The sequence below is a fragment of the Leuciscus leuciscus genome (genome assembly GCF_965113295.1).
Source record: "Leuciscus leuciscus genome assembly, chromosome: 20".
Classification (NCBI taxonomy): Eukaryota; Metazoa; Chordata; class Actinopteri; order Cypriniformes; family Leuciscidae; genus Leuciscus; species Leuciscus leuciscus.
Window position 1 is genome coordinate 4046818 of NC_138744.1, and position 19552 is coordinate 4066369.

Consider the following 19552-nt stretch of genomic DNA (forward strand, 5'->3'; position numbering starts at 1 on the left):
AAAGGCAACATCAACTGCACTGCACTGGAAAGATCAAATTTAGTGCGTTGCATTGTGGGATGCAGTAGTATGCTCTTTTACATACTGCACATTTTAGCTAATGCTAAATTCCAGGTATTTTATGCATAGACGAGCTTCACAAGACGCATGTCCATAGCATACATACTATATAGTGCAGAAAAGGTGATAGTGCTGGTATGCTAGTCAGAACAACCACTGTCATGAAATTTCTATTTCTATTCATGCACATACATATATACCTGGTATAGTCGAGCCAGCGAGTGCTTTCAAGTGTGGAGAGCCACTTGTCATCAGGTACCGATACAGATGATGAAATATCTGGGGGAAAAGAGAAAAAAATACATTTTATTGACCGACACATTGTAAAACTTACCAACAACAATACTGGTCAATGGCTAATATAAATATAATTAAATTAATTAAATTATTTTTTACATTTTTTTATTTACAGTACAGGCCAAAAGTTTGAAAGAAGTATCTTCTGCTCATCAAGCCTGCATTTATTTGATCAAAAATACAGAAAAAAAATGTAATATTGTGATATATTATTACAATTTAAAATAATTGGTTTTCAATTTATTATACTTTAAATTATCATTTATTTCTGTGATGCAAAGCTGAATTTTCAGGATCATTACTCCAGTCTATATCACATGATCCTTTAGAAATCATTCTAATATTCTGATTTATTATGAGTGTTGGAAACAGTTCTGCTGCCTAATATATTTGATGAATAAAAGGTTAAAAAGTTTATAAAGAACTTGCAGAAAATGCAAGAACTGCATTTATATAAAAAAAAAAAAAAAAATTCTAATAATATAAATCTTCTTTACTATCACTGTTTAAAAATGTAACACATCCTTGCTGAATAAAAGTATTGATTTATTTCAAAAAAAGAATTTGCTTCTTTTTATTTTTTTTATTTTTTTTACTTTTTATTCATCAAAGTATCCTAAAAAAGTATCACAGGTTATGAAAAAATATTAAGCAGCAGAACTGTTTCCAACTTTGATAATGAATCATCATATTAGAATGATTTCTAAAGGATCATGTGATAGACTGGATTTTTCTGTATTTTTGATCAAATAAATGCAGGCTTGATGAGCAGAAGAAACTTCTTTCAAAAACATTAAAAATAGCAATGTTTCCAAACTTTTGGCCTGTACTGTAAATCAAACAAATCCAACAAAACAAAAATGCAGCAAGTGTGGCTAATAAATAAACATAAATACTACATATATATAATAAATATAAAATGCACATTTTACTTAATAAAATGTAATTATATCAAACAAATCCAACAAAACAAAAAAGCAACAAATGTGGCTAATAAATAAATAGAAATATAAAATGCACAATTCACATAACAAAATTTAATTACAGCAAACAACACGTACATAAAATTGCTGAAATTAAATGAAACACTTATTTACCACACATTAGGAACTGAAAACTGGCCAAAAAACTAACGACATTTTTTTTTTTTAACTCAAATGGCAACTACAATCTCTGAACATTTTGCCGTCTTTCTTGCACAGTCTATGCCGATAATCTCACAATCTATGTCAATATCAGTCTATCACACCTTCTACTCTGAACCAATTGGAATTTTCCAGAATTCCATGGTATCATAAAACTGACGATGCAAAAATGCAGCGCACTCCAGAAAAATGTGGAGAAACAAAAGTCTGTGGTGGGATTGTGCGAGCTGCTCTTTGAACTCACACCACTGTGAAGAATGCTGCAGGCCAGTGTGGTTCAACCACGGCAGGAATGTGAAGCCAGACAAAACAATACGACTGTATCTCTGCAAGACTAAAATTGATCTTTTCAAACAATAGAAGCTCTTGACCTTTGTACACAAAATCTTCAGATCCCCACCCAAGTCTCCCAGTCTCATAACAGCTGGTGCGCAAAGTCACAACATTTAACCACAAATGACGAAAGACATTTTTAGAAAAAGTGAATAAATCTCAGTTTGGAACAACAGTGACTAAATGAAGGAATTTTCACTCTGGAGTGAATTATTCCTGAATTATTTCTTTAAAAGAGGCCATATTATGCCCTTTTACAAAGTCTTAATTTTGTTTTTGGGGTCTGCTAGAATAAGTTTTAATGCTTGAATGTTAAAAACACATTATTTTTCACATATTTGACATTTTTCAACTCCCCCAGAGTTAAACAGTTGAGTTTTACCGATCTCCGGGTCTGGCGGTACCACTTTTAGCATAGCTTAGCATAGATCATTGAATTGGACAGGACCATTAGCATCTCTCTCAAAAAAAAAGAACAAAGAGTTTTGATATTTTTCCTATTTAAAACTTGACTCTTCTGTAGTTACATCGTGTACTAAGACGATTTTCAGAAATCCAAAAATTTTCTAGGCTGATATGGCTAGGAACTATACTCTCATTCCTGCATAATAATTAAGAAACTTTGCTGCCGTACCATGAGTCCAGCAGGCGTAATGATATGACGCAGCGCCTGAAAATAGTCGACCCTTTAGTCTACCGAACTGGGGACTATTTTCAGGCACTGCGTCATTTCATTACGATTCAATGATCTATGCTAAGCTATGCTAAAAGTGGTACCGCCAGACCCGGAGATCGGCTGAATGGATTCGAAAACGGTAAAACTCAACTGTTTAACTCTGGGGGAGTTGTAAAATGAGCCTATTTCCAAAAAAAGTGGAGTATCCCTTTAAGAAAAGCGCAATGTGCTCTGATTGGTCGGCTGGACCAGTGTCTTGTGATTGGTCAACCGCCTCGAGCGCGTTTGGGAAATATCACGCCCCTTACCATAACCGCGAGTTTCAACACACTACTAACTAACTCAACCTGGCCTCGCCCCCTTTTTGTTGTGCATGCCTGATTTAAATGAGGAATATTATGACGTGTTCTTTCCCAGAAGAAAACTCAAGACTACAATCGAGTTCAGAAACAGTGACACTGATATACAGAGTAACTCCCTTTGGAGTGGCTTTGTGCTTTGTGACATTGCAGACCTTTTTTCATGCTCAAACAGCAACATTACACACTAAAGAAAGTGTGTAATTAAAAAAAAAAAAGCATAATAGGACCTCTTTAAAATACCCTGTTTTGGATGCTGATGTGCTGTTACACCCCATCACGCTCGCCTGACCAGCATCACCAAGTTGGAAAAGCAACAACCAGCATAAACCAGTCTGGAAATTTTAGCTGGTCTTTGCACCAGGGTATCATCGGTTCATCAAAAATCAACTAAACGTACTGACCTCCCAGACAAAGAGTCCGGAGTCTCGTGTGAGCCAGCTGGATATCTGCAGGTGACGGCATTTCCTCTCCCAGATCCACAATCACACACAGCTGCTGACCGCCAAAGAGCACCGACTCCAGGTTCCTGAGGACCACAGATAAGAGCTCTGTTCATCGATGGATGCTTGACTGCTGCTAAGGGATGTCTAAGTTATCTAGAAATGATGAAAAACCTGATGTCATCCTTCTCATGGTAGATGTTATTTTGGAAGCTGGCCATTCGTAGTAAGTCGCTGCCACGTGGATGTCGCCAGCACCATCGCTGAGGGGAGTTCAATTATTTATTATAAAAGATAAAAAATGCTTCAATATGTATACAGTACTGTGCAAAAGTCTTAGGCATGTTAATACCTAATACCTTAATATAAATCGCACACAACGCTATCGTATTACTTCATAAGACTTAAGGAATAGATAAAAAATGATCCCAGGTTTATATCTTCTTTCAGCCTAACACATAATATCCTGGCTCTTCCCAGCTTTGTAATGGCATTGAATAGCATCCAAGTTTTTAAAGCTCTAAAAAGTGCATCCATCCATCATAAAAGTAATCAATGTATTACTCCAGTGGGTTAATAAATGCCGTCTGAAGCTGTACGTGCGTTCATGAGAGAGTCGAGTTCTGGTGGAAGGGTGACCTCTGACCCGAAGTATGACGTATGACGTAGGCGTAGCATAAGCTTAGGTGAGAACAGACTTTTCTTTTCTTACCAAAACACATCGCTTCGTTTCAGAAGGCATTTATTAACCCACTGAAGTTGTATAGTATAGATTACTTTTATGATGGAGGGAAGCACTTTTTGGAGCATCAACAACTCTTTACATTTTTGGTGAAAATAATCCCATAATATACCTTTAAAGTCTTGTATTATTTATGGTGATTGTATGTATTTTCTGAAACTTGACAGACTCTTACTCTTTATGAACTGTCAATGTACAGAAAAGAGCTTTGTAAAAATTTCTTCAAACATTCCCTTTTTTCCATAGAAAAAATAGCATGCACTTTGGGAACAACATGAAGAAAATGTTAATATTTGGATAAACTATTACTTTAAGGACAACATGAAACCTCATTCACAAAACTTTACTTTTGCAATGTGACACATTTTAAGTCAAACTATGTTTCCATCAACTTGTCAATCGAATTATCTGAAGTTCGGTAAAAAAAAATCATGCGAATAAAGCTGGTGAAAGTGTGTTTCCATCAAACGGCTTTAAAGCGAATAAAAACCTGTGCGTAATGACGTCACATGCTGTTTTGCGATTGGTATATCGAATTGATTTAAGACATTTTAAGGTGTTTCCATTCATTTTCGCACTGAATCGCACAACATTCAAGAAAACATTTGCGAACAAAGTTTTGCTAGACAAAATGGATCGCGCCATCTGCCAACAAATGATCAATATTGCACAAGTTGTAATAGTGCAGAGTCCTGCACGGGTCCATTTTTGGAGACCCGCCCCCGCCCGTACCCGCAAAGTTCAGCACCAGATCTGACCCGTGCCCGCGATAAATCGCACACAAGCTAAAATCATTCCATTTAAAGTGCTTTATTTTTTATCTCGCACCTCTCTCAACATCACAATAGCCTCATGAATGGGCTAATGAGCGCTAAAGTGCACTTTGTTTTTGGGCCATTCAAGTAGCCTAGGCTACCTCCAGTTCACGCGCGGGCGCCTCTCCGTGTCCTGATTATTGCCTGCTATATTTAGCTCTTATTTATTTAATCCAGGAAAATGGTTGATTAAACATTGATTAAAATTAAGATACAATTAATAGAAAACGAAATTCACTTTAAAGAAAGTCTTTCTACAAAAACAAACTTAATAAAGTGGTCAAAATCATGTCTGCCCACTCCATTTGTCTCCCGATATTCGGGATCATCTTATCTTATTCATGCTTTTTTCACTTTTCATATAATCAACATGAAATTAATATATATATATATATATATATATATATATATATATATATATATATTATTTTATTTAAACATGAATATGAAACTAAATCGTTTTTTAATGACTGGGCTACAACACATAGGCTTATTAGCCTGCCCTACAATCATTGAATATTATTTTGCTTGATTGACGGGTTTTTATTTAAAAGAAAGAGCGTAGCCTACACAATACCTAGGCCTACTAAAATATAATTAATATTATTTTATTGCATTTGTATTAGTTGTATTAGTTGTTAGTTGGTCGGACTAAAAGGGGAAAAAAAATTAATAGGGTCGGTCCTAAATTGACAGGATCGGTCGGGTAACGGCAAACAAGAATATTTTTAAGGATGCCCAAAACACATATTTGCGAGTGTGTAATGGCAATTTAAGTCACAATCCACCCGTTTTAGCCACTTTTATGCGGGTACCCAACCCATTGCAGGACTCTAGGTGCTTATGTGACAGCTGATAGCGACAGTGTTTGACTATTATGGCATTTCTTAGATTTTTTGCTATAATAGCCGTTTTATTTTTCTGTTAAATTAAATTCAAAAAGTATCTCGTCTCCTCGTTTGTCCACTTTGTTGACACCGGCCATGTGTGCAAACCAGACAGTATATAATGGGTGCAAACTGGGCGGAAATTTTGTGGCGGGTTGTACCCATAAAATGACCTAAAACTTAATCGCAATCCATTATTTATTCGGCAAATAACGTTTCCATCAGCGTTTATCGCATAAACCGTACATCGATCAAGATAAAATCCGATGAGACCGACCGTATTTAATTTTTGTCGATATTCAAGAAATTCAATCGAATTTTACTGTTTCCATAAGGCATTTTTCATTCGATATCACATAATTCGGATAAAAACGTGTTGATGGAAACATAGCTACTGTTCTGTGAGAAATAAGAAAATGTTGGGAAGGAATTGATTTTATCCTTATGTTTATATAATTTTGCCTTGCTCTGCAGCCTTGGTAGAAAGTATTTACATTTTGATTATGATAACAATACAAAGTATTATGAAAACAAAAGTTAGGAACATTCCATTTTGGTAAACAGTGATTTTGTCCTTATACCAGGTCATATTTAATTTCATGTTGTGTTTTAAAGGGTTGGTGTTTTGTAAAGGCATGTCAGAATGAACTCACTGGGATGCGTCCCTCATTGAAGTGGGCGAATGTTTTCTTGAGCTCTGTGTCTAGGACCCTCTGAGGAACCACATTGAATCTGGGCAGACTACAAGAACACAGAAGAAGAAGAATAGGGTTAGCAGTTTCCACATGCGATTATGATTGGATATCCTTGTGAAAACATGATATTATGTGGTGAGCTCTCATCAGGACTGCATTTATCTGGTCAAAAACAAAATATTACTACAATTTAAAATAACTGTTGTCTATTTGAATATATGTTCAAATGTAATTTATTCCTGTTATCAAAGCATTTGAATAAGCATAAGCACAAAGCATAAGAATTTCAGCATCATTACTCCAGTCTTCATGATCCTTCAGAAATCATTCTAATATGCTGATTTGCTGCTTAAGAAATATTTCTTATTATCAATGTTGAAAACAGTTGTTTGAGTTTGTTTTAGGATTTGATAAATAGAAAGTTCAAAAGAACAGCATCAATTTGAAATAGAAATCTTTTGTAACTTTATAAATGCCTTTACTGTCAATTCTGGTTTATTTAATGCATCCTCAATAAAAAGTATTAATTTCTTTACAAGAAATAAATTACCCCAAACTTCAACTTAAAAGTGTATAACGCATTCGGATAAGCATGCAATATGCTTATGCACACAGTAGTAATACACAGCCTACAAAGTTCAATTAATCCATCAAAATATGAGGAAAATATTAAAATATTTTAAATAGGAGGGAAGAACAAAACACTAAACTTGGTTAGGGTATTTATCTGACCAAGTTATTTGGCAAAAAAAGGGATAAAGTGCAGCTACAGGTTATATTTTTATGCAGAAAAAAAAACATAATCATAATCAGTTATTAATTATCATTGATCTTGTCTTAGCATGTGTTCATAATTTCTTTGTATGACAGCCTGGCCAAAATTATGTCTGCACAATATGACATGTTTTATTCATTTACAAATAAAACAATTGACTCCAAGCACAACTACGCAATATGTGGAAAAAGTCATTAACACATTTTTATTATTAATAAAATAGGGTGAAGATCACTTTTGGCCCATATGGTACATGTAGCTGTTATACATCTTTACTACTTTGCATATAAAAATCAGCAAGTGTGCCATGTTATCTTCAAATGATAACTACTATTATTTAGCTTTTTCCATCCAATGAGTGTAAACTGTCTTTATCTGCATACAACAAAACTGGGAGGAGAACACACCAAAGGCTATCCATCAGAGAGTATGTGTGAGAGCAGCATTTCACAGTAACCTGTTATGGTACACACAACATCAGTCGTGTCTAAAAAGTGGAAAAACACCCTCTAATGTCAGTACTAAACTGAGCACAGGAGGTCTGAAAGTGGATCTCTACCTGGTGGACATCTCAAAGCGGTCATTGACAGAGCTGACCCTCCAGCCCGTGGCACATGTCCTCTCCAGCTCCTGCTCCCAACCCAACGAACTCTCGAACCAGTTCATGGTGGGGTCACGCCGCCGGTTGCTTAGAAACTGCTTCATTTCTATAGACAGCATAGAGGAGAGGCATTAAACGTTTGGATTGGTTACAAGATCCGGATTATGTGCAAAACCTCCCGAGAGCTGCAAACTCAATTTGCTTGCTGGAGAGCGAGTGGACTGGTGCAATGAACATGAACTGACTACAAACAAACCTTGACAAGGTTGATAAAGGGCTAGAAGGTGACCCGTTTCAGATTACTTTCCATTATTCATCCGGTTGACGGTCACTTTCCTTCTCAGAGATGTGGCTTGGCTCACATTTCCTTCTATGATTCGTTTAAAAATATCAAATATGCGTGGGTCACACAGCTAGGACTGGGCGAAAAACTATTATATTTCCAAATTATTCAGCTTTTTGAAAATATAAATCACAATCTTTATGTATTTGCTCTGAAATCACTTTTTTTAAAATTAATAGTTCTTTTTAAATAACCATAATTTCAGCCATTATAGCGAAGTAGATTCAAAATGTTTCATGCAATACAATTATATATTTAGTTAAAAATAATCAAAGAATATTTTCCACACTGATTTTCACTAAATAATAAGAAAAAGAAATGACTTGTTTCCATTTATATTCATCTGTATAATAATACTTAGTAAATAACATGTAGCTCATTATTGCTGTTTATTTACTTAATTCATACGCATACATATACTTTTATTAATACAATTTTGCTCACTCCTATAATATAGTGATAATATAGAACTTTTCGACTGAAATGAAAGAAATTCCTACATATTTGAGAAGTTTTATTCTCAATTTATAAGTCAAAGTCATCTGTTAATGAGCGCATCATTCGGAATAAGTCACATTCAAATGACTATGTAATGTAAAAAGTGTAAAATGTAAGATCATTTTCTTCTAAATTATAATCATTGCAAAAAAACCTCAGGGAATGTACTGCAGATAAGCAGTAAAATTATATCTATAACTTTATATATAAAAAGGATTTTCTCTCCTTGTGCGCTTTTATCTGATGTGTCATAGTGGCTGTTTGCATTGATTATTAATAACTCACCAATACTACCCAAAGCAGCATTTTGGAAGGAGATGATGGTCCCAGGTTTCAGTGGCTGGTAGGTCTTAGCAATGGTATATGTAATCTGAAAGCAAGTTACAGTAGTGTGGCTGTCATTAGTGTGTTGATCTACAATAAGGCTTGAAACACACTCTACAAGCATGCACTGTAAACTCAAATACTAAGGTTAGCAGTTTGGATGGTTATCATAAAAAAAAGGCAACTTTCTTTATTGACAGGCATTGAAAAGCAGCCATGTGTTCTAATAAATTAGCATTACATTTTTTTACTTTATATTTTAAATAAAAATCATAATAATTGTAATTTTAAAATGGCAATATATACACTACCGTTCAAAAGTTTGGGGTCAGTACGATTTTTTATGTTTTTAAAAGAAGTATCTTCTGCTCACCAAGGCTGCATTTATTTGATTAAAAATACAAACAAAAACAGTAATATTGTGAAATATTATTCCAATTTAAAACAGCTGTTTTCTATGTGAATATACAGTAAAGTGTAATTTATTCCTGTGATCAAAGCTGAATTTTCAGCATCATTACTCCAGTCTTCAGTGTCACATGATCCTTCAGAAATCATTCTAATATGATGATTTGATGCTCAAGAAACATTTATGATTATTATCAATGTTGAAAACAGTTGTGTACAAAATTTAAAAAAAATTATTTGATGAATAGAAAGTTCAAAAGAACAGCATTTATCTGAAATCTAAAGCTTTTGTAACATTAAACACTACCGTTCAAAAGTTTGGGGTCAGTAAGAATTTTAATTTTATTTTTGGGGGAAAGAAATAAAATAAATCAATACTTTTATTCATCAAGGATGAGTTAAACATTTACATTTACATTTATTCATTTAGCTGACGCTTTTATCCAGAGCGACTTACAATTGCTATATATGTCAGAGGTCGCACGCCTCTGGAGCAACTAGGGGTTAAGTGTCTTGCTCAGGGACACATTGGTGTCTCACAGTGGATTCGAACCCGGGTCTCTCACACCAAAGGCATGTGTCTTATCCACTGCGCCACCCCCACCCCCACCCCTGATTAAACTGATCAAAAGTTACAGTAAAGACATTTATAATGTTAGAAAATATTCTATTTTAAATAAATGCTGTTCTTTTGAACTTTCTATTCATCAAAGAATTTTGATGTTTTCAACATTGATAATAATAATGAATGTTTCTTGAGCATCAAATCATCATATTAGAATGATTTCTGAAGGATCATGTGACACTGAAGACTGGAGTAATGACACTGAAAATTCAGCTTTGATCACAGGAATAAATTACATTTTATATATTAAAATAGAAAACAGTTCTTTTAAATTGTAATAATGTTTCTCAATATTACTGTTTTTACTGTATTTCTGATCAAATAAATGCAGCCTTGGTGAGCATTAGAGACTACTTTAAAAAAAACGTCATTAACAGTAGTGCATGTCTAGTCGTACAGTTTTCCTTATTTGAGGACAAACCTCCACAGCTTGAGTGTCAGGTGTGAGTCTGTCGAACAGGAAGCAGAGAACACGCAGGTCTCGGCAGTACAACACCAGTTCCTCCGGGGTGAACTTCAGGGAGCAGGAAGGGGTCACGAGCTTGGTGCGCGACGGTCCCACTACAACAGACATTCCTATGTATTAGGGGTCGCACAGACTGGTCAACTAGTCGTCTTTAATGCTCTGCCATGACTTGAAGTTGCTGATCATGGCCTATAGAGGGCGCAACAGGATAAGAAATCTTTGAAGTCCATTTTTACACTCCATTTGAAACAGTTAAAATGACAAATAAATGCACACTCCGAGAGCACTCCACAAGATATGATTGATTATACTATCTAGATGCTCAAAATTGAACGAGTGAATGCACGTTTTAAACAGCTTATTGTACACGTAAGTTAACAATCGCTCTAAACTAATGCGCTCCTGCATTGTAACGCACACACATACAGACAGTAGCGCACAGATCTCACGCACACAGAAATATTCAGTAGAGCAGAAACTTACTGTCAACACTGTTCTGTGATTTATCAATAGAATAGCTTAGAAACTGAAAAGTTCTAGCCTATATTTCTTAGTAACTAAAACCCACAGCTTCACTATTAGTAGAGAGACGCTGCCAAGTCGAATTAATTTACACACATTTGCTCTCACACTAATGCATTCATATAACTGTAATCTTTACTGTGCTCCTTTATCTGTATATGATTTAGAAATCTGTGAGAAATATAAAGACCCAAAGACAAAAGAACTTATGTAGGAGCAATAGCCTTGTGGCAGCGCTGAATCATATGCCATAACTGTGTACAAGACAACCCGCCTCAGAGTCTCAGCTCGAGGTTCAGGCTTATTTGTTCATTAATGACGTCATCAGCGACTAGTCGTCAACGCCTCGACTTTAATCACATGAATGTCGACTTTAAGAAAGTCTGAAGTCGTTCGACCCCTAAAATGTATTAAAACATTGGGTTAAAATGTGACTTGACTATGTTTTTGACAGGTTGTATGAAGAACGAATGATCAACCAATCGTTTATCTGTCTATCTATGTCTGTCTGTCTGTCTGTCTATCTGTCTGTCTATCTATCTATCTATCTATCTATCTGTCTATCTGTCTGTCTGTCTGTCTGTCTGTCTGTCTATCTATCTGTCTGTCTGTCTGTCTATCTGTCTGTCTATCTGTCTGTCTATCTGTCTGTCTGTCTATCTATCTATCTATCTGTCTGTCTGTCTGTCTGTCTGTCTGTCTGTCTGTCTATCTATCTGTCTGTCTATCTGTCTTGTCTATCTATCTTTCTATCTGTCTATCTGTCTATCTATCTGTCTGTCTGTCTGCCTGTCTATCTGTCTGCCTATCTATCTTTCTGTCTGTCTGCCTGTCTGTCTGTCTGTCTGTCTGTCTGTCTGTCTGTCTGTCTGTCTGTCTGTCTGTCTGTCTGTCTGTCTATCTATCTGTCTGTCTATCTGTCTGTCTGTCTGTCTGTCTGTCTGTAAAGATTGCCTCACCTGCCACAACTTTGTCAATAGAGGCGAGAGCTACGTCATGATCTCCTAGCAGCACGGGATCTGCATTATCCTAGGAGAAAACAAGAAGAAAAAGAAGAAGTCATCAAGATAAATATGTCTGCAGAGGAAGTAACACTAGACTGCCAGAGACTTTATAAACGGCAAAAAGCTCTTCACAGTTCACAGTAAGGCTCAACTTTACACGAAAAACAGAGAAGCGCCTGGATTCTCATTCCGGAAACATCTCAGCAATCTGCGGCACTCACGTCAGGTTTCTGGCTGTCCTGAGGCACGAAGGCTACTCTGAAATGAGTGCAGAACAGAGTCCCAGACAGCCAGCCTCCTCCTTCCTTAGCCGACAGCTTCTTCCTCACCAGGACGGCCCGCTGCAACACACACTCTCCTGAAGACCAACACACAAAATCACACACATGATGAAAACTGTTAGCTTCGAGTCATCTATACTGCTTAAAGTTTACTATAGCAACAGGACAATGTGGAAATAAAATTACACAAACATCTGGTTTTTAAGTCAAAGACAATCTTCAAAGGCTCTGTGGGCCACATATATAAAGGATATGTGGTATTTCAAAAATAGTTTGAGGGAAATTATGAGTCTGTTGACATAAAACACACACAATAATAAAAAAATAAGACATAGGACAGAAGTTTAATGCTGGTAGAGCCTCTTAAAGCCGCCAGAGTCAGGCATGAACACGCTCTCAACACATGAAATGAGTTGGGTTGCTCTTATTGCTCTTGTGGTCACTTTGCAAAGGCGAGTTCCTTGATTTAATGACTCTCAAGGGTGCGTTGGACCTCAAAGCTCATTCCTGAGGCATCATGGGAGCAGATGTCAGAGAGAGCAGGACGGAAGGAGAGAGATCGGACTGTCACGGTGATTACTGGACTATTAGAAAAACAGAGCGCTTAGGATTCACTGGACAGTTTCATGAGAAATGAAAATGTTTCATTGTTGTTATTTTTTACTAAAACTAAAACTATTAAAAATGGCCATATCAATTTTGAAATTATTTAAATATGTAATAATGAAATATACACTAGCTATGTAGAAAATATTTAAAAGAAAATGTAAAAATAAAAAAAATGCACAAAAATCACTACAAAATTACTAAAATGGAACTAAAATTAAAAAGAAAATTGAAAATATGAAATAAAAGGTCATTCAAAATATTAGCAAATAAGTATTATAGTATATAATATGTATTAGCAGCAACAACGTAACATGTTTTATTTCTCAATTTAGCTCAAAATGAAACCATTTCAATCATAATGAATAACACTAATTCCTTTCAGTTTGAGATTTGCTACTGTGCTCATTTGAACCACACATGTTTTTGTCAGCATTTGTTTTCCATTACCCTTCACTTTCAGGCAAGAGTAGCGTGCGCTACCACAGCCTCTCAGATTCACATCAGCCGGATTTCTTTTTCAAGGTTTTAGTCTACCGTATGACGTCACGTGAACCATTAAGCATGGCCACATCTCGCATTCCCAGTCTTAAAAGACCAAACATCTATCTTATCATTTCAAAAGCTTTAAGGTTTTGGTTTACTAATTGGACTGGGTTACAGTGACTTTATACCAAGACTTTATAGAAAAACACACAAAGAAAATGTCCCTACCTCACATAATTAGCTCACAGTCCTGGGCTCTTAAACAGCAATAAAATAAAAAATAAAAATAAAGTAAAAATAAATAATAAAAATATAATAAATAAATAAATAATAAATGAAAAAGTTATAAATTAATAAACATATTAAAATAAATAATAAAAATTAAATAATAAATTAAAATAAATAGTAAATGTTAAAAAAAAAGTCAATAAAGAAATAATTAAAATAAATAAAGTAATACATTAAATGGGTAGAAATTAAAATAAATAAGTAATAAACTAAAAATAAATAAGTAATATATTAATAAATAAACATAATAAAGAAATAAAAAAAAATATATTTTATAAAATATAATATGTACACAATTAAATATAATAAATATGTAAATATGTAAAATAAATAAATAAAAACATACAAATTAAAATAAATAATTAAATAAATAATTAAGTAATTACATTCATACGTGGTATGCTAATAGTTTAGCGAATAACAAAACTTCTCTGCCTGTCAGTCATTTTGAGCTGGTTTGCTGCTAGAACTCAGAACTTACTGGGGTTTTGTCCCAGTTACAGGAATAAACCACAAAGTCAAATAAAAAAAAATACACTAACGCAGCTAAATAACACCATCTGCTGCAGACACTGCCAAAACACTAATTCCTTTCTTTTCACCCACCCTTACAACACAAATAAGAACATACTAACTCTACATAACAATTAAACAGTATCTCATGGGGTGTGTTTAAAATTGCATACTACAATACTACCCATACTATTTTTGAACTATGCCGTATATGTTCAATGTGATTTTTCTGTATGCATCTGCCTAAACGAGCAGTACAACCAGAGCACTCAAAAAAAAATGTTGCATTCACAATTGCAAAAAAAAACAAAAAACTAAATGACTCATTTTGATTCAGAGATGCTAACTGGATGCCATTCTCTAAATTAAACATAACAAGGTCACGTTACAACATTGAAGCGTACTACATGTTTGAATAATTTATCATTGCATTACATGCATATCTTTTTAAATAGCAGCCTTTATATACAGTATAATCTACTCTTTCAAAATCCTCTGACCTGTTCACCCCCAGGGACCGATTCAGTTTCCTCTGTCCTGTGTTGGAGGGTTATCAGAGATCGTGTGGATGGAGGTCGAGACTTACACATGACTGCGTGTGTGTCCACGGGGATCTGCAATGTGAGCCCTTTGACTCCGAATGGTTAATCTGTGTTTGTGCGCTCCATATTCAAACCACTGTGGATGGATGACACTTGTGATGTCTATAAGCTTAGACCTCTCAGATTCAAATGAATGAGGATCCCATAACAAAGGAGTAGTCATGACATGTGCTGCTTCAGACTGGTGTTCAACTAAGAATATTATCTATACTGTCAACACTGCCTATATTTTACTACTGTATCTACTGTATTTATGTCTATATTGTACTAGTATATACACTACCACTCAAAAGTTAAAAGTCAGAAGATTTTTCTAAGTTTTTGAAAGAAGTCTCTTATGCTATTGCTCACCAAGGCTGTATTTATTTGATCGAAAATAAAGTAAAAACAGTTATATTGTGAAATATTATTACAATGTAAGATAACTGTTTTCTGTGAATATATTTAAAAATGTAATTTATTCCTGAAGAATTTTGAGTGTCACATGATCCTTCAGAAATCATTCTAATATGCTGATTTGCTGCTTTCTTATTATCAATACTGAAAACAGTTGTGATGCTTATTATTTTTGTGGAAACAGTGACACATTTTACACGTTTAATTTAAAATCTAAATCTTTTGTAAGTTTATAAATGTCTTTACTGCCACTTTTGATCAATTTAATGCATTCTTGCTGAATACAAATATTAATAAAAAATAAAAAAATAGAACTGACCCCAAACATTTGAACTGTAACATTTGAACTGTTCAAAATGAAAATGCAAAAGTAATTTGACACTATATGTTTGACAAACTAATGCTGTCAGTACTAACTCTATTTTTGTAGGTGTCAATAAACAAAACCGCTTTCATACATCCACTAAAAACACAGTTGATAAAAAAAAACACTTCTCACGAAAAAGTTCCACCTAATTCACAACACTTGCATACGCACATGAATTTGATCTTCACCTTGATCTAATGTCGATGAATTTTGAGTATTCTATATTAGTGGCCGAGGTAGTAATTTGAGTAATTAGGTCGGAGCCGATAGCCTCGTGGGCAGCACACTGAAATGTAGCTCCGCTGTGCTTCAGGCGACCCGAGTTCGAGTTCTGGCTCACGGACCTTTCCCGAACCCGTCCCCCTCTCTCTCCCACTTTGCTTTCTGTCTGTCATAATAATAAAGGAAAAAACACCACAAAAAAATGAATCATGGCCTAATAGTAAGAGAGTCAGACTTGTAACACGAAGGTTGTAGGTTCGATTCTCAATACCAACAGGAAAATGTCAAAACCCACGACTTGAGCCCTTGAGCTTGGGCATAGCCAGAACTTTATTTCAGGGGTGGCCAGATAAGACCCAGGGATTTTATTGGGGTGGCAATTATTATTTTTTAAATCTTGCTTTAAAATCTAGAGAAAATCACTTAACATGCATCTAACTCTGATCATGTATAGCCTGCGTGGAATATCTTAAAACGAATGTGGAATGGAACTCACATAAAACGGATCTCAACAAACACTGGTTAAACATTGGATCATCGTTCCTATGTAATGATTGCATTTATGCCTGGCATTAATTCTCTTTCATAGACAAGGAGTCTCAGACACAAACGCTATCAATCCATACCATAACCGGTAGAGCTCCTTGACTAGCCTATAACCAATCAAACGGCTTGTAGTTATCAGTAAACATTGCAAAATAATGTTGAAAAGTTTTTATGTGCATTTCTTTCTTTGAGTAATGTAGGCTACAGTGTGAGTGAGCATGTGTAACCATGTGTAATATCTGTTAATTTTGTTGGCTAGGCTAAACCTCAAGTTTTATTTATTCCACTGCACTACTTTTACATTCTTTGTCTACGTAAACATGCGCTTGAAGAACATTTTTGACCGCTGTGCTCGCGTCTCGCTCAGCTGTGTTTTTGTTTATGCTCGTAAAGCACGCATTTGCAGCGTTGCCATGTCCACTTAATATAGGCATCTTTGGGCTTGTTATTTTTTCCATATTAATAGGTGATGTGACAACTTAGTTCAGCTGCAGTGTGTACATGGCCTTTGTGCCAGTGTCATAGTTCTTTGAACTGAGAAAAGTCTGCTGTTAAAGCAGTGAAATTGATTTTGCAACAGGGGTGTCCAGAGAGGTAGCCAAGCTTCAATAATGTATGTGCACTAACTTGAATGTGTTAAATGCAGAGGATAAATTCAGAGTATGTGTTACCGTACTTGGCCATCACATCACAAATTATAAGGGTCTTCCCCACAGCCTTTTAGAAGCACATATATTTAAGATCTTTATCTTTGTTGAAAAGATTACATTTTATTTTAATTTTATAAGGCCACCAAGAGCGCATACGAGTGTTTTCAGTGGTTCTAAGAATAAATTTAGAATAAATTAAATATTGATGAATCATGATTTATTCGTAAAAAAAACGTTCGTACACAGATTTCTTAGTGAATGAGACTTGCTCAAAAAAGTAAAATTAGTTCTGAGAAAACAAAATATGAAAATAATGCAACAGCTTTAGACGTCTAGACATTTAAAAGTGTGGTTTAGCTGTTTTGGGGCAACTTGTATTAAATGCCTTTGAGAATTTATTGAATTCACAAATTTAAACAGGTGTGTGTGTTTGGAGTCCAAACAGTAAGACTCTGAAAGCTGAATAACAACAAAGACTAAGCCGTGTGTGAGCAGAGCGTTGAGGTTAGTAGCGGCTCTATTAAATGTTGATGCGTTGGGAATCGCTCTATGCTCCCAAAGGGCCGCTGAGAGTAAGTGCTGATATGAAGCGTTACAGATTAGGTTGTCCGGGTCGGACTCACGGCCTGCCAACATTCCTGAATAAAGCTGCTGCTTTAACACACTGCTGACGCTGAGATTATGGTGAGGGGCTGCTGGGGTTCGACACACACTCAGCACACTAAGCGATTGTTTTCCGAGCCCATTCACACCCACATACACAGACTGTTATTCTCCCACACAGACCACAACCATCCAGACCTGGTGCTTTCCTTTTGGGATCAACTACCTAAAAGCAGCGAAGCATTTTTCAGTAGGGTTTTCAAAACAGTGTAACTTTTCCAACAAAGAGCGGAGTCACATGCCAAAACACTACATCACTGTTTTCGTGTGTCACGTTGCACTCAATAAACACACTCTCCTAGAATATTCCCCTCTCTTAATATTCAACAATATTATTGATCTGACTGTACAGTATGAGAACTGAGCTGAGCTGGACGATGACAATTCTTTTTGCAGAACTGTTTTATAGATAAACTAATTTAATAATTGATGATCTTTACCACAGAACTGAATTAACACTGAACTGACTTCAGTTGAACAGCAGCTGAAATGCATGTTTTGACTGCAAATCTGCTTTGAAACAATCTGTATTGTATAAAGCACGATATAAATAAAGGTTATTTATAGTTATACGTAGATATGTGTTCTCTTATCATTGTTAAAGGTAGGGTAGGCAATTTTCGTAGCAGATAGCAATAGCAAGCTAGCTTCGAAAGGACGAGATCCCGCCCTCCCTTCACAGCTTCTCCAAAGCCACGCCTCCTTCAAAACACATGAACGAACACAGTAGAGTTTGCATAGCGTCACGAGACGAGAGATGGCGTTAAGTCTGCTTTTTAAAACAATGAAAAGAAGCAATGTAGGAGAATAATATGCAAAAAACGGTGGGAAACTCTGTATATTCGTGCAGTTCTGATTTTAAGCTTGTGACATATAAACGCACACATCATTCCGATAATTTAGCGGTTTATTTAGCATTTTATTTAGCATTAGCATTTTATTTAGCGTTCATGTAAACACTACGTTCAGATTCATCAGTCGGAATGAATTAATTTAGATTGAAACAAAAGGAGTTCGTGTTAACGTAGCCACTGTTCCTGACTTTTTTTCAGCAAGAATGCATTAAATTGATCAAAAGTGACAGTAAAGCCTTTTATAATGTTACAAAATATTTCTATTTCAAGTAAATGCTGTTCTCTTGGACTTTCGATTCATCAAAAAATCCTGAAAAAAGTTGATCATGTTACAACGGTTTTAAAAATGGATCAAATAAGAAATGTTCTGTGAGCAAATTTGCATATTATAATGATTTCTGAAGGATCATGTGACACTGAAGACTGGAGTAATGATGCTGAAAATTCAGCTTTGATCACAGGAATAAATTACATTTTAAAATGTATTAAAACAGAAAACAGTTATTTTAAATTGTAATTATTATAATTTGTTTTACAATAATACGTTTTTTACTGTGTTTTTGACCAAATAAATGCAACCATGTTAAAGAAAGAGAAGAAAAAAAGCATTAAATCTGACCGATATGAAACTTTTGAACGCTAATGTAAATGACTATCAAAAAATAATCCCATAGATAAAACATGGAAATCCTGTTGATAAATCTCAACGTTATAAATATAAGCTTGCATTGTGAGACTTCACCTGGTAAACAGCAGAGGCCGAGCACATCTCTCCCCCGCGCGTGAAGACTACTGTGGCTCATCATCCTCTCCTGTAGCAAACACACACAAAATAAAGAAATTAAGCTACAAAACTGGTGGATTAACTGATTCATTTTACACAATATATTCATCTCAAAATGCATCATCTGGTTCAGGAAGTACAGAATAATAGCAACCTAATTAAACCGACATGTTTATGCTAAAAATACCTACGCCTTTGCCTTCTGAGGGTGTGAAGCAGGAAATGGGGTCTAAAATTTATATGCACTGGTCAAAATAGTGGTTTGTTTTTTACCAA

At 35.3% G+C, this 19552-nt stretch overlaps 1 protein-coding gene across 1 annotated transcript in view; it reads right to left on the reverse strand.

The window, feature by feature from the left end:
* The window catches only part of mtmr11 (myotubularin related protein 11), a 36414-nt gene that overhangs the window by 9122 nt on the left and 7740 nt on the right, over nt 1-19552 (reverse strand). Inside the window, exons 2-11 of the mRNA XM_082150694.1 lie at nt 19235-19304; nt 12240-12376; nt 11974-12043; nt 10448-10587; nt 8955-9039; nt 7787-7934; nt 6411-6498; nt 3488-3576; nt 3275-3399; nt 261-339 (exon numbers count right to left, since the gene is read on the reverse strand). Of these exons, the coding sequence (XP_082006820.1) occupies nt 261-339; nt 3275-3399; nt 3488-3576; nt 6411-6498; nt 7787-7934; nt 8955-9039; nt 10448-10587; nt 11974-12043; nt 12240-12376; nt 19235-19304 (1031 nt within the window). The remainder of the gene's footprint in view (nt 1-260; nt 340-3274; nt 3400-3487; nt 3577-6410; nt 6499-7786; nt 7935-8954; nt 9040-10447; nt 10588-11973; nt 12044-12239; nt 12377-19234; nt 19305-19552) is intronic.